General features: G+C 45.9%; 1 protein-coding gene across 2 annotated transcripts in view; it reads left to right on the forward strand.

Moving 5' to 3' along the window:
* Positions 1-16,627, forward strand: part of SUSD6 (sushi domain containing 6) — a 93,729-nt gene that overhangs the window by 71,701 nt on the left and 5,401 nt on the right. For both annotated transcript variants that reach the window (XM_014867193.3, XM_070513885.1), the window contains exons 3-5: positions 10,640-10,837; positions 11,859-11,997; positions 15,563-15,990. In XM_014867193.3, the coding sequence (XP_014722679.1) occupies positions 10,640-10,837; positions 11,859-11,997; positions 15,563-15,990 (765 nt within the window). The remainder of the gene's footprint in view (positions 1-10,639; positions 10,838-11,858; positions 11,998-15,562; positions 15,991-16,627) is intronic.

The following is a 16,627-nucleotide window of genomic DNA, read 5'->3' on the forward strand; positions in this document are numbered from 1 at the left end:
TTGATTGACCTCCATGGGCCCATCTGGTCTAGAACTTTAGAAAGGCCCAAATGTTGAAAGTAGGGAAGAACAAAAAAAACTTGGATGAGTTTGAGTCCTCACTGTCCTTGATCAGCTCAGGGTAATAAGTTCCCTTCTAGGAGGTGCAAAGGAAACGAGGAAGGCGTGACAAGCTGTTTTTCCTGTGGTGGCCACGGGAGACAGGGTGGTTTAAGATGAAAAGTTTCAAAAAGAGAATCCCATCCCCCACAAGATGGAGGAGGAAGAACATCCAGATTAGTGAGTTTTGTAACTTTTGACTCTATCTACCCATGCTCATTTGTCACAGTGTTCCTTATACTTGTTGGTTCAGAGATGATAAAGGCAGACTTGTTGCCTTGGCAGCTTCATCCGTGCCCTCCCCCCCAAAAAAAAACCCCTAAACCTTTTCTTTTCCGTAGTCTCTGTCTTGTGGTAGGTTAGGCCTGACACAAGCCCCCAGGGAATGTACAGGGCTCACTTCGTGGCATGCCTTAGACTTATGGTCTGGTACTTCCACCTTGTCTGTCATAAGGAGACCCAATCACATCTTTCTTTAGAAAAGACCATTCAGACCTTTACGCCTCAATTACTGGTGAATGTTTTTCAAAGAACTATGGTGTTTTGCTGGTTTTAGGCCATCACCTCAGCCTTCTCAGGTTTCTGCCACTGTCTGAGTTTACCAAGTATTTCCTTTCATTCTTTGCAGTTGTGTAGGCCTCTGTGAGTAGCAGTAGCCTGTTGAGCACCTGGGAGAAGCAAAATGCCGCCTGACTCACTGGCGGTACTGACAGAGGCTGTTTATTTTGGGCTTTGTCAGAGATGCTCCAGTGACCATGTATGTTCTGGTCAGCTGGGCAGAAAAGCAGCCCTCTGTCTAATTCTAGGCTGCATCCCCATTCTGCTTTTAATGACAACCTTCCTTTCACATATCCTTCTTGTAAGACTTGCGTTCTTAGCCGAAAATGCCTCCATACCTTCTCCCACTTGCAGCTTTGGTGTCTGTGATCCTTAAATAGCTCCATTGTTAGTAGTGCTCAGAGATTAGTGCAGGAAACTGTCTTGCCTTTTTCCCCCATTTCTCTGGAAAGATTTGGGCCCACTTGAGATATGAGCCGAGTCCTCTGGGCACAAGTAAACTCACCAGTCCACATTCTTCTCCAAACAGGAATTGCTGTAACTCTTGTCAGAAGTACCCCACCCCCATGTTATACTTCTGTAGGTCTTGGGGTAAATTTTTCCAGTGGCATCTGTAATCAAGGAGCTTCCCTACAATAGAGAGAACAGCAAACCAGCGTTTGCATCCGGACTCTTAATACTTCATAGCCCTGTAACCTCAGGCCGTTACTAAATTTTGCCAAGCTTCAGTTTCTTCATCTGAGCAAACTGAGTATTATAATACCACCTTCCTCATAGAGTGGGAGAATTAAACAGGATGACAACTTTTTTTTTCCCTGCTTTTTCTCCCCAAATCCCCCCAGTACACAGTTGTGTATTTTAGTTGTGGGTCCTTCTAGTTGTGGCCTCTGTGAGCAGTGCCTCAACTGTGGCCTGATGAGTAGTGTCATGTCCGCGCCCAAGATCCGAACTGGCGAAACCCTGGGCTGCCCAAGCAGAGCGCGCGACCGTAACCACTCCGCCATGGGGCCGGCCCCAGGCTGACTCGTTTAAGGTGCCAAGTCTAAGTGCCTGTTGATACATGTTCTTTTCCTCATTTCTACCTTGTTGAGCGACAGAGATCATTCAATTTATGTTGTTTAAATTTGTGTTTCTGGAAGGCCTGCTGTGTGTGCTTGGCACTGGACTCATCATTAGGAGTTACCATTAGATCAATGAGTTGAAATGAAACCACAACTCTCACCTTTGTACTCAAGAGTCCAACCTTGCTTTAAACTCCAAGCCAGGCTCCTAAGTTAATTATCACCCTCTCATCAGTTACCCTTCTGAGGTTGGACAGTGCCTTAAGCAGCTGCCTGGGGCCTTCCTCCAGAGGACTAGACTCCATGCTCTTGGGGAATTTTGAGGGGAGACCAAACACATGTGCAGCTTAGTTAGATGATAGGGTGAAGGCGTTGAGACCATGAAGTAGCAATTGCTGCTGAGAAAGAAATAATCATCTGCTTTCTCTTAACCCTTTAATTACCACTCTCAAGGGGAACACAGTAACATTTATTAATGTACATGGAATGGTCTGGTTCCCTGGCTCTGCTGTCATCCCATCACCCTGGGATTAGGGATGGGGGACAACTGTGGGCTCTGCTCTGTAGGTCACTGCACTGGGTGGGAGGCTGTAGACACTGAGTGGCCCAGGCCTGGAGCAGTAGGGTGAAAGAGAGTGGTCCTCATGCCCATCCTTCTTTTAGCAGTCATAACAGTGGGTGGGGAAGTGGAGGGCACAGCCTCAGCTGGCATCCTGTTCCCTCGGGTCCCTGAGCTGCGAGAACAAGAGGAAGTGAAAGGGTAACAGGCCATGGAGGCCATTTGTCAGTCAAGAGCAGCTCAGGCTGTTCTGCTGAGAAGGAAGTGGGGAAAGGGGCTGGTGTATTACTGAGCTGGAGCAAGGGGAAAGCAGAGAAAGATGCCCCAAGGTGCTCATCCTGCTCTCTTCTCTGCCTGTCCTCTCTCAGATACCTAGAAATTTCTGAAACAATCCTTTCTGTTTTCTTTGCCAAAGCCTTTGCCCTAACTCATTCTAAAAACCAGAGGTAAGGGTTTAGTTTGCTATGTGAAAATAAATATTAAAAAATCTATCAGTGCCTGACATGTGCCAGGCATGATGCAAGATTCTTTCAGGTACACAGTTTTATCAGTCCTCTCAAACTTCATGGAGGTGAGTTTGGCTGTTAAGGAGTAAGGCTCCGAAGAGTTCAGGCAGTTGACAAGTCTGCAGAGTGGGCCTCTGAGTCAAACCCAGATTCATCTGTCTGATCTCCAAGACCATGCTCTGACCCCTTCTGGCCCTGTTCCTGGTAGGTAGGGAGTATATTTTCACAGTTACATACCAATTTAGAGAACATGAAATGTACCATATGGAGGGATTCTCTTTGCTCTAGTCTGTTCTCAACTCATCTCAAATCAGAAACCATGTGGCCCTTTGTAGTTAAAACAAGACAGTGTCTTGAAATGGCGGGGGTGGGGGGGGTGGATTTTGCAAGTCAAGTCAGCTTTCTACTAAGCATCTACTATCTGCCAGATTCTATGCTAAGAGCTAGGGATATAAAAATGAGCAGAACAGATGCTTGCCCCACTGTTTGGGTGGGTGGGTGGGGTTAGTGGAAAGATAGGGAAAAGACTGACCTGTGAGAAAATAATTGCAGAAACTACATTACAGTGGTCACTTGATAGAGAGGACTGAAGGTGTTAGGGAACAGAGGAGGAACAATAAAGCTACTGTTGATTAAACACTTAGTATGTGACAGACCCCAATACCAGATACTTTACCTGCATAGTTGTGATTAATCTGTACAGGATTGCTGTAAAATCCCCATTTTACAGTGAGGGAACTGAGGAATAGGAAGATCTGCCCAACCCCCCACAGTGGGTAACTGTCAGAGCAGTACACAACCTCAGGGCTCTCATTCTAGGCCCATGCTGGTAAGCTCCACCCTGTGCTACTTCATTCTCCCTGGCAGTTTTCTTTAGGACGGTTTCCTGGAGCAGGTGACCTTGGAACTGAATCTTGAAAGATGGGTGGGGTTCCAGCTGACCTGTTTCCAGGTCAGGGTTTCCAGGCAGAGGAGAGAAACAGTACTTGTTTCAGAATGACTAAGGGCTTTGGTGTCTGCTTCCAGGTGACAAGAGTTTTCATGTTTGTGGCAGGGTGCAACAAAAAAAATGTTCCTCCTTCTTGTTTGCTCTGAAGCTGCTGGCTGGCATTTCTCCCCTTCTGTGAGGTGGGGCGGAGGAGGGACCCAGACCTAAAACAAGATGGACAGGCTCTGAAGCCAGACCCACTTGTGAGTTGCCAATCTCCTGGAGCAGGGCTTGGGCTAGACCTCTCTTAGGAACATGGCGGTCAGGGCCTGAGAAGAGTGGTAGGGGCAGTCTAAGGCATGGATGGTTTCTCCCTCTCTTGTCTATCCACCCTTCTCCCCTCCCCCAACCCCTCACCCCCAACAGCTCCAGGGCCACACCCTAGGAAAGGCCTGAGCTACCGCAGGCTGGCCCTGCCCCAGTATGTGGGAAGTTCTCATGAGAAAAGGGATCCTGGCTAGACAATAGGCTTCCTGTCTGCCTGCTGGGAAGGTTTGTCTTAGAGGAGAGGAAGGTTGCAAATGGCATGAGAAATCGTCTCTTCCCTCTCACTGCAGCCTGTTTTAGACTTCTGACTACTTGAGTAGGGGGTCAGGAAGGGGGAAAGCCGTGGACAGAAGCAGCCCTTTGGGTATCTTGAATAATTGAACTCTTCCTGCCTGTTTCCCTGCTCCCACCACATGCTTGAGGCAGGAGTCTGCCCTCACTGATGCAGGAACTTCTGCACAGACTGGATGCTTTGCCTTAAGGCTCCCACAGCTGTGCTCAATTCAAAACCATGGTGGCTGTAGGACTTTTATGGAGGAACCTCGGGTAGGTGGTGAGGCCAGCCACCCACTCAACTTCAGACAGATCTGCAAATGTCAGAAGAGATCATTTGGTTCAGTGCCTTCATGTACTGAAACTGAGGCATAGAGAGACCACTGTTCACACGCAATGCCCAGATTGTCTCTGGGCTCCCTTCTCTCTGGCTCCTTTCCAGGATGTGGGTACGGGAGGAGAAACTAGACTTGGAGACCCTCTTTTACTGCCTTGTGCCATGGAGTGGGAAGCCAGCCTTCCTGATTCAAATCCTGACTGCCCCTTACCCTGCTGGGTGACCTTGAGCAAGTTTCTTAACTTCTTTAACTCAGTTTGCTACTCTGTGTAATGTTATAATATGTTCCTTACAGGGTTTTTGTGAAGCTTAAATGAGTTACACATGTAAAATGCTTAGACCCGTGCATGGCATATAGTAGATGGTCAATAAATATGAGCTGTTATTATTGAGATCTTTAAAGGAGGCCTCAGAAGAAACCTTGTGACTGTAGTCGGATATGATCCCCATCTTTTTGCATCTGTCTGGAATGCCTAGTCCCAACTTTCTTGGGAGGTTTTCTTGAGGAGAATCCCCTCTCCTTTGAACCAGGCTGTTCACTCTGTAGTATGACTTTTCCTTTCACATACAGAGCGGCTAGATGTTCCGAAAGCTCTAGGGCTTAGCATATCCAGGGGTGAGTCATGGAATGGAAGCTGGCGCTCTGCCCTCCTCACTAGGCCTGGATTAGCTTAGTAGTCAAGCCTACTGCTTAGGAGCCAGAGTGCGTGCCTGTAGAATGAACTGCAACATTTACAAATGTGTGATTTGGGGCAAAGTACCCAACTCAGCTAAGCCTCATTATTGTTATCTTAAAATGGGAAAGAGCTCAGAAGAGTGCCTGACACATATAATACGCTGTCTGCAGTAATTATTATTTCCTTGTCTTATATCCTCCCCCAAAATCTGCATATTTGAACACATTTTTTTCTCTGTTTTCACCTTGTTTTTTCTATGGCTCTCTCTGCTCCAAATAAACCATTGAGGGCTAGAAGTAGAGATTAGACCGTCATAAATCAAGAAAGGTTTTGGGAACAAGCACATAAACAGTGCTGCTTTTTTTTTTTTTAAGATTTTATTTTTTTTCCTTTTTCTCCCCAAAGCCCCCCGATACATAGTTGTATATTCTTCGTTGTGGGTCCTTCTAGTTGTGGCATGTGGGATGCTGCCTCAGCGTGGTTTGATGAGCAGTGCCACGTCTGCGCCCAGGATTACGAACCAACGAAACACTGGGCCGCCTGCAGCTGAGCGTGATAACTTAACCACTCGGCCACGGGGCCAGCCCCTAAACAGTGCTTTTTAAAACAACCTGAAGGGACTCTCAGTGCTAGCTTCTTCCCACACCTGCTGTTTATCCTTCTATCTCATGCCCTGTGGTATGGTTCTGAACCCTTCCCACTGTCCTCAGATCCCCAGACTCATCCTCTGACTCTCAGACATAGACTTCTCCACTGAGCATCTGTACCCTCTAATACAATGGCCACTAGCCCCATGTGACTGTTGAGAACTTGAAATCTGGTTAGTCTGACTTTGGATGTGCTGTTAAGTGTGAAGACTTACTGTGAAAAAAAGAATATAGAATATCTCAATAAATGTTTATATTGATTACATGTTGAGATGTAATCAATAATGTGTTTTGCATATATTAGGTTAAATAAAATATTAAAATTATTTTCACATATTCCTTTTACTTTTTTTAACCTCTGTGGCCACATTATATTTCTGTTGGACAGTGCTGTGCTAAATATGTGATTTCCATCCATCCTTTCCTTCCCTCATTTTTTTTTTTTTTGAGGAAGATTAGCCCTGAGCTAACTACTGCCAAACCTCCTCTTTTTGCTGAGGAAGACTGGCTTTGAGCTAACATCCATGCCTATCTTCCTCTAGTTTATATGTGGGACGCCTACCACAACATGGCTTTTGCCAAGTGGTACCATGTCAGCACCCGGAATCTGAACCAGTGAACCCCGGGCCGTCAAGAAGCAGAATGTGGGAACTTAACCGCTGCACCACCGGGCCAGCCCCCTCCTTCTGTTTTTGCTCCCATTTCGCTTCTTTGCCCCAGGCTCTCACCTTCCTCTGGTTTCCTACAGTGCTCAGGTGAATAGGACATCTCTGCCCAGGACACCCCAGGCAAATAGAAAAACTCACCTTTGAACACTTGCTTCTTTGATTGACATTAGAGTTGGCTGTGTGCATGTCTGTGTCCTTTTCTAGACTGCAAGTTTTTTGAGGGCATAGTCCTGTCACGTTTACTTTTATGGCCCTCCTAGGGCATCTTGTGTGAAGAGGCACGCTCTAATTGTTTGATAGAATTACCACCAAATCAGGACATCTACAGTACTGCCTCCGTGGTGTCCCTGATGAATAGAACTGCTGTGTTGGTGTGCTGAGTTTGAGGGAACCTCTTTCTTCTCCCCTGAATTCCCAGGAAAGCTTTTTTCTGGCTGGCCTTTCTTTCACCACCTTTATTAAACACCTGTTTCTCTGTGCCCAGTTGTGTTCTAAATGCTGCTGGTTTTAGTCTGAATCTACATTATTTCAAACCTGTGAGTGAACACTGACACAGTTTCCTAAGCCCTCTGTCACTGTGTTTGGGAGTGTAGTGTTTTATTGATAACTGACCTCAGCCAGAAACCTCTTTTGTTGTCTTTTTAAAATGCACTTGGTTTTTAAATGTGTTTCCTGTCTTCAAGCTGATTTTCACACTCCCTACACCTTGTTTTGAAGGGGTTCAATTAAGTATTTGTTCAGCTTGTTATACTGAACACTCTGACCCTGGGCCTTTCCTGGAGCCTGTTTTGATTTGCTTGTTAGTGAATTTTATTTAAAAAGTCTGTTTTGTTTCTAATTTGCTTCTTCCTCCTGAAAGCCTGGTGCCCAAAACAACAAAAGCAAAACGCATTTAGAAGGGCTGATTGAGGGTTCTTACGCTTCTGCTGAGGTTTTAGGCTGCGGTGACTCTCAGGAGGAAGTCTCAGCCAGATCATTCTGCTTCTCTTCCGTCCACACCCTCACCAGCTGGTTGGATGGTCTTTCACTGAGTGACTGCCGTGTGCCAGGCGCTCTGCTGGACACCCCGAAAAATTACCTTGCTGCTTCCTATGCTCACTGGAGGCCTAAGTGGCTGTGAGAGATAATGGAAAGCAGAGAAGGAAGCTAAGGAGAATTGACTTTTTTTTTTCTGTAAAATTTCTATCTTCTGCCTTTCTCCTTCTCTTTTTAAAATCATGCAGCTTTGCCAAATCAGATGAGTTCATTGTCTTTTTGGGGTTGAGAGCAGAGCTTGAAACTCCCTCTGTGGACCTCGGGTTGCCAGAGAGCGAGCCTGATGCACAGATTAAGTCAGCCTCTTGCCCAGAACAGTGGCTTCCGGAAGCTGTTGGATGATTTATTTGCGCCTCCTGATGCTCTTCCCTTTTTTTGTTATCCCCAGGCCTCACTGAGAGGGTCCACTCAAACACCTGTCCTTTGCCAAGACTCTCTCACTCTGCTCTTTGACTGGGCAAGAGGGCCATTTTTTTCCCTTGTATTCTTGGCGTCTTAAAATGACCTTGCTTTTTAAAATTTTATTTTATTTTATTTATTTATTTTTTTTTTTTAAAGATTTTATTATTTCCTTTTTCTCCCCAAAGCCCCCCAGTACATAGTTGTATATTCTTCGTTGTGGGTTCTTCTAGTTGTGGCATGTGGGACGCTGCCTCAGCGTGGTCTGATGAGCAGTGCCATGTCCGCGCCCAGGATTCGAACCAACAAAACACTGGGCTGCCTGCAGCGCAGCGCGCGAACTTAACCACTCGGCCATGGGGCCAGCCCCTTTATTTTTTTATTTTTTTATTTTTTTTACTTTTCTGTCTAAGTCCTCCTTATTTCCTTCCTTGGACCTGGGGCAGCCTCTTTGCCATGCTGAACCTGATATACTCTAACTAGTTTCCTTTGTATGATCTTCATAGATAAACATAAAAGAACTTTGTACAGTTCATTTTACCATACTACGCTGTACTGTTGACATACTCTCAAGGTTCTCTCCACCTCTGTCGGTCTTATATCCAATTCTGCTCCTCTTGCAATTCTGCCTTTCTCAAAACCCTTCAGGTCTCCCCTTTTCCTTTGAATACAGTATAAACACCGCCTGTTTCATTCAAGGCCAGCTACAAGATGGTTTCATTGCTCTTCACATTATTATTTGGCGAGGGGGAGGCAAATTTTTTTTATTACATTATGCAACCCAGTTAACCTGGTCTACTTGATGTTCTCTGGGCTTAACCTGCATTTTCCTACTTCAGTGCATTTACTGCAAACTACCACCTCCTTTCCTGATGAAATAAAGCCCTGTTTGAAATGCTTCCTCCAGGAGCCTTTCCTGGCCTCCCCCCACAAGACTTGTTCTTCCCGTTTTGAGTTCCCTCTCTTACGGCACTAATCACAGTCCCTAGACTTGTATTAGAGTAAGTTTGTCTATAGAATATCTTTGGAAGAATACAGAAGAAACCAGTGCAGTGCCTTGGAGGGAGGAACTGAGTGACTAGGAGACAGGAGAAGGGCTTACTTTTCCCTATAAACCCTTCTTACTTTTGGAGTTTTACACCATGTGTGTATATATATCCTATGATTTTTTTTTCGGTAAAAGTATTATTTACATCACAAAGACCCAATCAATAAAACATTAGAAGAAGATATTGGAGAGATGTTTATAACCTCAGAGTAGGGAAAGTGCCCTTAAACAAGACACAAAACCCAGAAGCCATAAAGAAAATGACTTTTAAAATATGTGTGTACTTATTTGTCATATACCTATTTGGCTACAAGTTCTTGAAGTGCTTATCATTTTTTAGAGCATAGCACAATGATCCCTACACAGTAATCAGTCAGTATTAGTTGAACTGAAATGAAACTGAACTGCAAGTCACTTCTTTGTAGACCTCACTTTTTTCACTTATAAAATGAGGGCTATGTGATCTCCAGGGTCCCGCTCAAAGATTCTATGCAGATGTGGGCTTTCTGGGCAGAAATACGCAGCAAGGCAGGAGTGGCTTTAGAATCAGCACCTCTTCCCCTGAGACCCATTCCCAGCCCATTGGACCTGTGAGTGGGTGCTGCTTGCTTTCAGGAGCTGCCGTGGGGTGCTCAGCATTAATTATGTCGAGGAAATGAACCGATTAGACACAGTCCAAGGAGAGCCAGGGGGATCTGTGGCAGGCTTGCTGCCGCAAACAAAAGAGGGAAAGTGTGAAGGGTAAAGCAGTTCACTGAGGTTTCTTTGGAAATCTGGCTAGCCAGCTCTTTGAACTGCTTGGCTAAAGTTTCAAGAGGCACCAGAGGGAGTGTGGTGCGTATGTGTCCCTCTGTTCAAGACTTTGGGCGAAGTGGTGGTGTGGGAAGAGTCTGGCGAAGACATGTCCTTAGAGGGGACTGAGGGGGCTTATTTGGGCTCCTGTACTCGTGTCAGAGAAGCTGCCCAGACCTCTCCTCTGGGTCCCTGTGGCACCTACCCCAGCTTTGTTTTGTTAACAGCTCTTTAAAAATGGAGTCTTTTCTCCCCTTCTCAGTAATAAGCAGCTTGAGAGCAGGAAGCCATCATCTCTCTTTCAACTTGGTATCCACCCCCCAGCCTGGCTGGCAGTCAGCTTGCTTAATAGCAGTTTGTAGGTTGAAGGGAAGTGGTGAGAGGCTGTAAGGGCACCTCTGCATGAGAGAGTGGTGGGCGGTCCTGTGAATGGGAGAGCCCCTTATCTTGGACAGCCAGAGACTGCAGGTTTGTTAGAGGAAGTGAGAAAAAGAAACAGTTCTTATTCTCCTACTGATGCCCTTGTGATAGTCAGGCTAGGGGCAGGGTATTTGTCAGCAAAATCAGATGTCCTTTGGAAACTTTTATCTTCCTTGCTTTTGTAGGGCTTTTGGAAAGTTGCGGTTCGTGGGCCGTCCTGCCAGTGTGTCTTCTCTCCCAACCCAGCCTTCCAAACAGTGATCCCTTAGTGCCCCTCCTATTTTACTCTCTCTCTGTCTTTGCAGTGTGTTCCCTGCCCCCGGAACCAGAGAATGGTGGCTACATCTGTCACCCCCGGCCCTGCAGAGACCCCTTGAACGCAGGCAGTGTCATCGAGTACCTGTGTGCTGAAGGCTACATGTTGAAGGGTGATTACAAATACCTGACGTGTAAGAATGGAGAATGGAAACCAGCCATGGAGATTAGCTGCCATCTCAACGAGGGTCAGTTTGGCAGATGAGAAAGGGGTGCTGCTGGGGTTCTGCTTTCCTTGAATTCACAGGAAGTCGTGCCAGCTTCCTCTGGGGCACCCTGTGCTCTGGGTCAGTGTAGCCCCCGTGATGCCCTGCAGCCTCCCTTCCTTTGGGATTTTGTGTCTTTGTGAGAGACCTTTGGGGTTGCTGGTGCTTGTCCCACCGCATTTCAGCTGAGCCACTGAGGGGCTCAGTCTCTTTACTGAGGCATCTATTCTGCCATGTAAAGTCCCTTTGATGCTCAGGATCTCGTTTGCCTAGCCAAGTGCTGGTAACCTTTGACCGTGTTTGCTAACACATGAGCACAATGCTAACACCTTCTGTAGTGTCTCTTTTATATTATTTTTCCTTGACTGGAAATGGACTGTTTTGTTATGAAGCTACAGTCCAGCTGGACAGAGGATCCCTCCCACTCCTGCCTCCTCCTGTTGTGCATGACAGGAAAATCCAACTGCCTGCAGGAAAGTGTGTGTCATATAGTCATCTTTGGGCTTTATACTGAGGCTTCAAGACCGTGACACCCCAGAGACGGGTGGCAACCGGCCTGAGATTTACAACTAAAGCTACAGGCTTGGAACAGTGGGTTATTACAGCCCAGTTCTTATAAATTTTCTGCCATATGGGGAAAAACAGGGTTGAGACTTAAGATGGTGGAATGATGTGTCCATTTAAATGGTTGGTGTCTACCAACCTGCTATTGAGGACAGGATCAGAAGTGGTTTATAAAGGTAACCTGATCTCTAGAGGTAAGTGAGTTTATGTTAGATGGTCCTCAAAGGTCCGAAGTGAAGGGAACTTTAGACTCAGGGACAGGATAGGGAAATGGCCCCTTTGCTTGTGTGTAAAAGCTGCTCTGCTCTGTTAACTCCTAGAATGGCCCTGGCCATGGCATGTGTCTCTGCCTGGTGCCATGCAGGGGGCCTTTGTTAAGATCAGCTGTAGAGGCTCACATCTGGGTACAAAAATTTCTGATGATGGTTTGTTTCTGTAGATAAAGATGCCCACACGTCACTCGGTGTCCCCACGCTCTCCATAGTGGCTTCCACTGCCAGCTCTGTGGCGCTCATTCTCCTCCTTGTGGTGCTGTTTGTGCTGCTGCAACCAAAGCTGAAGTCTTTCCATCACAGTAGGTGAGTCCCGGGGATGGTGAGAGGCAGGAGTCACTATGGGGGCCTGGCTTTTGGCTGTCAGAGGGGTGCTGATGGTGCCTCTGCTGGTCTGTGTGTGCTCAGGGAAAGAGGAGGACCTTGCCGTGTGTTAAACTTCTGGATAGGCCTGGCACTCCGCTTGTTGCTTTGCATACATTCTCTTAATCCTCACAGGAACGTTGCAGATAAGGAAACTGAGGCTCAGAGAGGTTAAGTCATTCACTCAAGGTCATCCCTCTAGATGATGACAGAGCCGAGGTTCAAACCCAAATCTGTCCAACTCCAGAGCCTTGTCATTTCCCCTACATCAGTGGTTCTCAAAGTGTGGTTCTAGCAGCGTCAGAATCACCTGGGAACTTATTAGGAATACAAATTTTCAGGCCCCATCCCAGACCAACAGAATGAGAAACTCTGGGGCTGAAGCCGGCAACATGATTTCACAGGCCTTCCAGCTGACTCTGAATAAGGCTCATGTTTGCGAGTCACTGCCTTTGTCCCCCCGGTTCCCAGTCCTGGCTGCACATAGAGGCACCTGTGGGGAGTTAAAAGCAAATACCAATACCTGGGCCTCAATTCCCAGACAGTCTGGTTTGTTTGGTTTGTGGTAGGAGCCTGGCGTTAGAGTTTTTTGAAAAGCTCCCCAGGTGGTTCTAATGTGCAGTGAGGATTGGCAACCAGTGTGCTGCACCATCCTAGAAGCAGAGGAAGTGGTTTTCCTGCCCGCCTTTGTCACTTTCCTTTTTCCAGTTGAGTGCATTAGCCACAGATCATCCCAGACTGGGTGGGTAAGGCTGAGGAGACAGGTGGCAAAGGGTGGGGCGCTGACCCTGAGTGGATCCCTTAGCATGGACTTCTCTCCCAGGCTGTCGTGGCCTCCACAGTTGCTTGGCTTGTCCTGGCAGTTCCTCCTTCCCTTTTAGGAGGAGAGTTTATATTCTTTCACAGCCCTTCATCAGTCACTATTCTCACTCACAGGCACGAAGGAACACACTAAAGTGCATTAAATACAATGGTCCTGGTTTGGAATTTACCAGGCTAAGTTTAACCTCTGTGTACTGCATGTAATTTCTCTTTTTATTTTGTTTTGTTTGAGGGAGGGGGTAGCAGCTATTTTTAAAGGTTGTTAGACAATTAGTAAAATAAAGAGGATTTGGAGACAACTGTTTACTTGAAAGAATCAGCTTTTCCATATAAAGTCAAGCTGATCTGTTGGTCATTTCATGCAACTTAGGGAGTTTTTTCCCCCTTGTAGTTAACTAGTAAGTGTGTTAAAAGTAACTGGCTGATTTTGCCTGACTTGAGTGGGAGGGAGATTTGGTTTTCATCATAGACCTTGTTTAAATTCTGTACTATGGGGGCCGGCCCCGTGGCCAAGTGGTTAAGTTCGTGTGCTCTGCTTCGGCGGCCCAGGGTTTCACTGCTTTGGATCCTGGGCGCGGACATGCCAACGCTCATCGGGCCATGTTGAGGCGGCGTCCCACATGCCACAACTAGAAGGACGCACAACTAAGAATATACAGCTATGTACCAGGGGGCTTTGGGGAGAAAAAGGAAAAAAATAAAATCAAAAAGAAAAATTGTACTATGTAAATGTATTACTTTTTAAACAAAAAAATTTTTGAATACCAAAAATTAAACACATGCCAGCATGCTCACTGCCTTGGACACCAGCTTGCCATCGTTTCCCTTCCTTCCAAAAACCTCTGAGCACTTTTATGAGTGCCACCTTGTGTATGCCATTTGAATTGAGTAGCACAGATTTTATCTGCAAGTACAGATGAGGAAATTGAGAACCAGTAATAACAGTCTAGCAGTAATAATATGGTCCAGCTGTAGACCTTATGTGTCTCATGTGATGCACTGAGGGTGACGCAGCGTCACAAATGATGTTGTGGTATTCTAGGCAAAATGTAGTGTTCTGGGAAAAAATTGATCTGAATCTAATCCCGAGGAAACAATTAGACAAGTCCAGGTTATGGGACCTTCTGGGAGACAGCTGGCCTGGACTCTACAAAAAAATGTCATGAAGGGAAACTATAGTGGATTGTTCTAGATTAAAGGAAATGAAAGAGAAAGAACAACTAAATGCAGTGTATGATCTGTAATTGGATCCTGGATGAAATCAAACATGACAGCAGCTGAAATGGATATATTTTTGAGTAGTTGGGAAAATTTGTATTACAGTATTAGACCAATGTTGAATTTCCAGGATGTCATAATGTTGTAGTTATATTGGAGAGGAGGTTCTTGGGAGGTGTGTGTTAAATGATATCTTATTAGCAAGAAATAACTTACTTTCAAAATGGTTCAGAAAAGTGTGTGTGTATTACAAAAGTGATCCCAAAAAAGGTATTTGCATGAATAAATCTCACAAACATAATGTTGAGTAAAAAGCCAAACACACATATACATACACACATTTATTGTACATTCCATTCATATAAAGATCCAAAATATGCAAAACTAAACTGTGTTGTTGAAGGATTCGTATTTAGGCAGTCAAACTATGAAAATAAAAAGCAAAGGAATGATTTTCATGAAAGCTAGGATTGTGGTTACTTTCAGTGGTGAGGAAATAGGAAGTGATAGGCACAGGTACAAGGACTGTCTGCCAGTGGTGTTCTTTTTTCCCTCCTTCTCCCCAAAGCCCCCAGTACATAGCTGTATATTCTAGTTGTAGGTCCCTCTAGTTCTGCTATGTGGGACGCTGCCCCAGCATGGCTTGATGAGCAGTGCCATGTCTGTGCCCAGGATCTGAACCCATGAAACCCTGGGCCGCCAAAGTGGAGCACGTGAACTTAACCACTCAGCCACAGGGCCGGCCCCAGCAGTGTTCTATTTCTTGACCTAGGTAGGGTTATACACCTGTGTTATCTTTGGGATAAATCAGTGAGCATACATTTTTCTATGTGTTTTTTCTAATACTTATGTTATAATTCATATATAATTCTTACAAAGTTAAAAAATAAAATAAAAGGCAAGCAAAGTAGCTGAATCAAAACAAGAACATTTTTCAGATTTCAAGTCCAGAGTCCCATTTCAAGACCACAGTGCTTCTTTTCCCTCTCCTGTTTTTTTAAACAACTTTATAGAAATGTAATTCACATACAGTACATTGTACCCATTTAAAGTGTACAGGCAATGGTATATTCACAAATATGAACAACCATCATTCTCTCACTTTCTTACTCTAGCTATGCTGAATGGATGGCTTTATTTCAGGTCACCAGCTTCCTAGTTTTTTTGCCCGGGTCTAAGGGCTAGATGCCTTTGTACCCAGTCTCTGGACGCAGGTGGAAATTGATTCACATCCTGCTTCGTCCCTTACCAGCTGTGGGACTGGGCAAGTTACTTAGCTTCTCTGAGCCTTATCTTCCTTCTTGCACCTGCAAAGGCTCAAAGGAGGATTCAGTGGGATGAAATGTATAAAGCACTTAGTGCTGTGCCTGGCTCATAGCAAGTGCCCAAAAATGGCTGGTGGTCTTGGTATTATGGTATTTATTTTTGTATTTTAATTCTTCCTTTGTCTTTTCTTCCTCCATTGCAGGCGTGACCAGGGGGTATCTGGGGACCAGGTCTCCATCATGGTGGATGGGGTCCAGGTTGCATTACCATCATATGAAGAGGCTGTGTATGGCAGTTCTGGTCACTGTGTGCCGCCTGCTGACCCCAGAGTGCAGATTGTGCTGTCAGAAGGGTCTGGGCCCAGTGGGAGGAACGGGCCAAGGGAGCAGCAGCTGCAGGACCAGGGAGCTGGCTCCTCTGCAGGTGGAGAGGAGGAGGCCCCGGGCCAGTCTGGACTGTGTGAAGCCTGGGGTTCTCGGGGCTCAGAGACTGTGATGGTGCATCAGGCAACCACCTCTTCCTGGGTGGCCGGTTCAGGGAACAGTCGACTGGCACACAAAGAAGCCCCAGACTCAGAGAACAGTGACATACAAAGCCTTTTATCCCTAACGTCGGAGGACTACACAGATGGTAGGTAGTCTGCACTGATCCTGAATTATTAGCTGCTCAGGGTCCTTGTTGAGAGTGAGGAAGGAATGTGAGCCTCTCTAATAATTGGTGTATTTGGGGGCAAAGAAAGATAATACTAGGGGATTAGCCTACAAAGTAGGATTTCACCCTCAGAGCTCCAGGTCAGGCTTTGGGCTCTGTATCAGGAGACTTTTCATTGTTGTCTGTGAATTTTTATGGTTTGGAGTCTCTGAGACTATTTGTGGCCACAGGGCTGTGCTAAATCAAAGGGGAGACCGCTGGTTGGAGGTGGGAGTGGAGTCTCTCCTTTTGTTGTAATTTTTATGTTCCTGCAAGGACAGAAATGACAAGGAGGTGTGGGGTCATATTACAGAGAAAACATGCCTGTCTCTGTTCCAGAGCGTTCCGCTGCTTCATTTTAAATAGGAGTATGTCAGGTCCTCTGCTAGTTGGTTTTCTTGCACTGTCTCAGTTAAACCTCACAGTGATCCTGAGAAGTAGATATCATCACCATTTCCATTTTACAGATGAGGAGACTGAGGCTCAGAGAGGGTGAGTCACTTGCCCATTGGTAAGTGGCTGAGCTGGGATTTGAAGCCAGATGTGTCTGGCTCCAAAGCCTGTATTTATAACCCCA

Source organism: Equus asinus, chromosome 7 (assembly GCF_041296235.1).
Source record: "Equus asinus isolate D_3611 breed Donkey chromosome 7, EquAss-T2T_v2, whole genome shotgun sequence".
Lineage (NCBI taxonomy): Eukaryota > Metazoa > Chordata > Mammalia > Perissodactyla > Equidae > Equus > Equus asinus.